Here is a 4,715-nt window from a genome sequence, read left to right on the forward strand (position 1 = left end):
GCCGTAGTGACGAGTTTTTATACTAATTTATTTTTTTATGGAAATGTCTTCCATATATCTCGAAATGCCACCATATCAAGTTGGATTTAGACTGCTAAATATCTCTCCAGACAGCGTTAAATAGGGGTAATTTAATTATCGTCTTCCGACATATATATAAAGAATTATGGAAATATATGCCAAGTCCTCCTACCGCTCTGGGACCCGGGTTCGAATCCGGATATATTCTGCCCGTTTATTCTTGAAGTTTCTTATTTATTCGTGCCAATTTTTATGCCAAATAACCTGCAATAATATCGACCAACCATCTAATAACTTAAAAAGAACATAAGCAGACATTCATTAAGAATTTAACACACAAAATACTTCTTTCATTTATATATTATATTATTATTTTATGATTAAAAAATTATAATTACTTTTAATGTATTTTTCACTCATCATCTCGAAAATTGATAACTCTTTAGGGGGAAAAATAAAAGCATCAATTTACATGTTTATTAGATACTACAGGAACATATTATAAGTCTATTTATTTTATTTCTATATTTATAATTCATAAACTGAAAACTAAAATTCCTTCAAAATAAAAATAAGTTTTCAACTTAATATAAAATCCGTATTAAATTAATAAAAATTTCCTTTCTAAATTTTAAATTAATATCGATTTTGCATTATTATATAGCGAGAAAAATCGAGATGAGAACTCTGCATCTTCCGAGAGAATACGCCATCGTCAAGCAACCGGTTAAACCTCTTCCAGGAGGGACACCCCTTAAATCTTTTCCAAGATGGCTAAGATTAATCTCAGAATCGAAAATTCCCGTCGGTCTGCTACCCCGAGAAGAATTTCTGTTGACAACTAGACAATTAACTCAATCGGTAAGTCTTTTAGAGCACTTCTAGGCGGTGTTTCTTAACCTTTTGAGTGATCGGCACCCCGTTGAATCTCTATATATTGTCCTGCACTCCTTCAAAATTGTGTTTAAGGTGTTAAATTCCTAGGGAATTTAACACCTTAAAGTAGGGTAGGGAATTTCATTAACAGTTACTTTTAGAGAGAACTGAAATCACTAACGTAACCGGGGGTACAAGACCTCATGGTTACGCTACTGACACTTTCATCCACTTCGCTACAGCGCCGGTGCCACGATAAACCTATCGTGGGCTCTGATGGTACCCAGTAAGTCGAGCCAAATTTATATTGAATAAGACAGCTTTAAAGTTTATATTTACATGAGAACTCTGCACCACGGCTTCTCATCGTTACCACTCGCACCCATTGGTACACCCGGTTAAGAAACTGTTGTAGAATAATTCTCATCTAAGGAATTTTAACATGTTTGCATCATTTCCTTGCAGTTACATCGGAAATATCCGCACCAGGACTTTGATTTGAGCGATCCATACTTACATTATCTTCCTTCCAATGAATATAATGCTCTTAGTGATCCGAACTGTCGCCATTACTTTTATCGTCCTAGCATTTATCGCCATTTGATGAAGGAGGGATTTATCTCGGAAAATAATCCGTTATCGTCAACTTGGCCGATTTTAATAAGTATAGAGCTTATCTAAACAGACTCCATGTAAATGAAATTAAACAATTCAGAAGGCGAGAGGTATTGTATAAATTTCCTTTTATACAGAAGCGGCCCCTCGTTATATCGCGCGTGTAAAGACGACACTCTATATAACCGATAATATTTGAAAAAAATCACGCGATATAACGAGGGAGCACTGCGCTTTATCGGGGGAGAATTTAATTTCACGCCGTTACTTTACAACAGTACGAGAATATGTTATACGAGAGGGCAATTTTAGAGCGTAGAAGACTTCAGCAATACTGGAATTCCACAGAATATCGGTCGATTCAGGAAAAGAGAGCTCGTTGTATCGACTTATGCCGTCAACTTAGAGATTTAGATGAGGCTGAAAGAAAAAGGTTGGCTCAGAAGGAATTTTTCACTACTTAATATCGTTAAAATTGGAATTAAGAAACTCTCCGGTTTGTTTTGACAAAAGAAAACGATTTTTGAGGATAAAACATTTTTAAAAATCTTTATTTTTTTATAAGATATTTAAGATTTTATACGGCCGACGTCAAGAGAAATCCATCATGGAAACGAGAAGAATTGGTGGATTCTGCAAACAACAAACGCCTGAATGGAATCGAACGTCAATTATTAGAAAAGAAAGAAATTAAAGAAAGGGTCTGTCTATATTTTTAAATAATTTAACTAAATTTCTAATTTTTAGAGTATTTTTCCGACGTTTACAGTCAATGGAACGTAAACAATTGATGATGTTTGAATGGATGAAGAAGATTAAAGAGCACGAAGAAAGGCATCAAGATATGAAAATCGTTGCCGAGATCGACAGATTTAAAAAAGTTAATGAATTCTTTAGGTAGTTTATTGTTGGGAAAGAAGGAATTTACTAAATCTTTTAATTATTCAGAAGCAAGAACGAGCTACTTTTATGAGAAAATATCAAGAAATTCAAATTCCCATAGAGGAAGAGATGAGGAAACTTGATGAATTGGATAGGAAAGAAGCCGTTGAATTAAGAAAAGCTCTAGTTAATATTAGAAAACAGAAAGCTTACAGTAAGATAATTTAATTTGTTTGTTTTTGAATCGATCAATTTTTATGTAGAAACTGAATTTAGTTTGTTAAGAAGCTTAAAAAAAATTATCCGCTTTAAAAGCTAACTTATAATTAGACTCGACACAAAAATTCGATTTTTTTTTCTAGTTTCTTCAGCGATTAACCAAATAAATATACTTTTTTATACTTGTTTTTTTAATACGAATCAAACTAACGTTTTTATAATTAGTCATTTATGAATTAGTCCAATCGGTGGTCCGGTAGATAAAACCACTGAACGCTGAAGTTTGTTGCGGGTTCGCGCCTCAACAACTGGCTAGCCACGTGGAATTTTCGGGTTTTCTTCACTTGTGTAGCATCTTAGTTGAGTTTTCGTGTTTCTTATACATGCAAGACACTTAAGTAGTGACGTTTTCGGGTTTTATTTACATGTGTGACACCTAAATAGGGCAATTTCCCGTAGAAAATCATCACTTGTGGGTGTGGGCACAAAGTGGGCCTTTTTCCATGCCCGTGATAGATTCTGCCAGGCCCGCAATGGGCCGACTGGGTGGTTAAGGACGGAATCAAAACACCCCGAACAGACCACCCATAAAAAATTCCCGATGAGTCGCCTATCCAGGATTCACTCCCGGATTCCCCAGAGCTGTATGTATTATCTAACTCGTAATATTTGATTTTTTAATTTAATTTTTCTAATTCGAATTTTTCTCTCTCCTAAAAATTAACTTCTTTCGCAAATTTTAAATTAAAAAAAGAAAAAAAAACACTTTAATTAGAAAATAATTTCAGATGAATTCATGAAAATTCGAAATCAAAGAAATCTGAGACGATTTCCAATTAAGAAAACAAATTTTAATAAAAACAAACAACGAGGTACGAATTTTATTTTCATATTTATTCAGATTTATTGTTTAGATGCATAAAAATATTATTTTATTTATTTATTTTAAAATATTTAAATTCATTCCTGTTAAATTCTAGATGAAGAGGACGAAATTAATGACCAGGCAGAACAACTCCATACAATCTCGTCAAACAAATCAGGTATTGAAACTTTTATATATAAATTACCTTAATTTTTAATCTTTCTACTTCTAAAAACAAGTTTTATAATTAATTAATTAGATGTAAAGTTATATAAAATAATCAAAAAAGAAAAAAAGAGGAGGAGATAGGAGCAGAATACAAAAATAAATCAGCAATTTGATAAATTTGTTTATTTTCTTACGTAAAATAAAAATCGATGTATGTAAGTCTCTACGTAATATAAACAACAGAATCTCTTCCATTTTCTATATTTTACATAATTATATACATAAAAATTATATTTAAATACATTTAAAGTTTCTAATTCCCTTGGCATCGTCCATAAATCAAGTTTTAAGTGAGTGCTACACCCGAATTTTAATTATAATTTTTGAATTAATTAGCAATTATTTTCTTTATTTTTTAAGTGGATTTCATTGACGATTCTTCGACGTTAAATGTAGAAAATTTTAATTATTTATCTGTATTTTAATAAAGATTTTATATGTTAAAATTATAGGAAATGTCAGAAGAATTCGTGAAGATTCGTCAGACGAATTTCTGCTGGCAGAAACTTCGAAAAATGATGATAAAAATCTTTCTAAAATTGGAGAAACATCTTCAACTGATATATATTATTCATCAGAAAATATTAGAGAAGCCGAAAAAGAAATATTCGATGCTAAATTACCAAAAAATACCTCCGATATCGAAGATTATCATCCCTAAAACAAGGACGAAACTCTAGATTTTATTTATTATTTTCGAAGTTTTATTTATTTCCTAAATTACTTTTTTATAAATGAAAAAATAAATAAATAATTCATTATTTTTTACATAAATAAAGTGAAAAATGTATACAGAATTTTTTCAAAATTAACATAAATAATGATTTTAAAAATTCACTTCATTTGCATTTGTATATTTAATAAGAGTTTAGAAGTTTTAAATTATTCATAAGATTATATCGTGTAAATTTTACTTATTTATAATTTTTTTAAAAGAATTATTATTATTATTATTATTATTATTATTTCTATCGGTTAAATTTAGTTTCTTATAATATTACATGATAAA

The 4,715-nt window shown here is 30.6% G+C and overlaps 1 protein-coding gene across 1 annotated transcript; it reads left to right on the top strand.

The window, feature by feature from the left end:
* The first annotated feature begins 690 nt into the window (after positions 1-690).
* Positions 691-4,367, top strand: LOC136968897 (golgin subfamily A member 6-like protein 22). Its single transcript, XM_067262961.1, has 9 exons — positions 691-882; positions 1,363-1,622; positions 1,791-1,945; positions 2,078-2,213; positions 2,282-2,392; positions 2,461-2,608; positions 3,402-3,485; positions 3,594-3,656; positions 4,159-4,367. Exons 3-9 carry the CDS (start codon positions 1,800-1,802, stop codon positions 4,365-4,367), a joined length of 897 nt encoding a protein of 298 aa, XP_067119062.1. The 5' UTR covers positions 691-882; positions 1,363-1,622; positions 1,791-1,799.
* Positions 4,368-4,715: the final 348 nt, after the last annotated feature.

This window comes from Centruroides vittatus, unplaced genomic scaffold (assembly GCF_030686945.1).
Source record: "Centruroides vittatus isolate TY-2023 unplaced genomic scaffold, ASM3068694v2 contig_165, whole genome shotgun sequence".
In the NCBI taxonomy this organism is placed as follows: Eukaryota; Metazoa; Arthropoda; class Arachnida; order Scorpiones; family Buthidae; genus Centruroides; species Centruroides vittatus.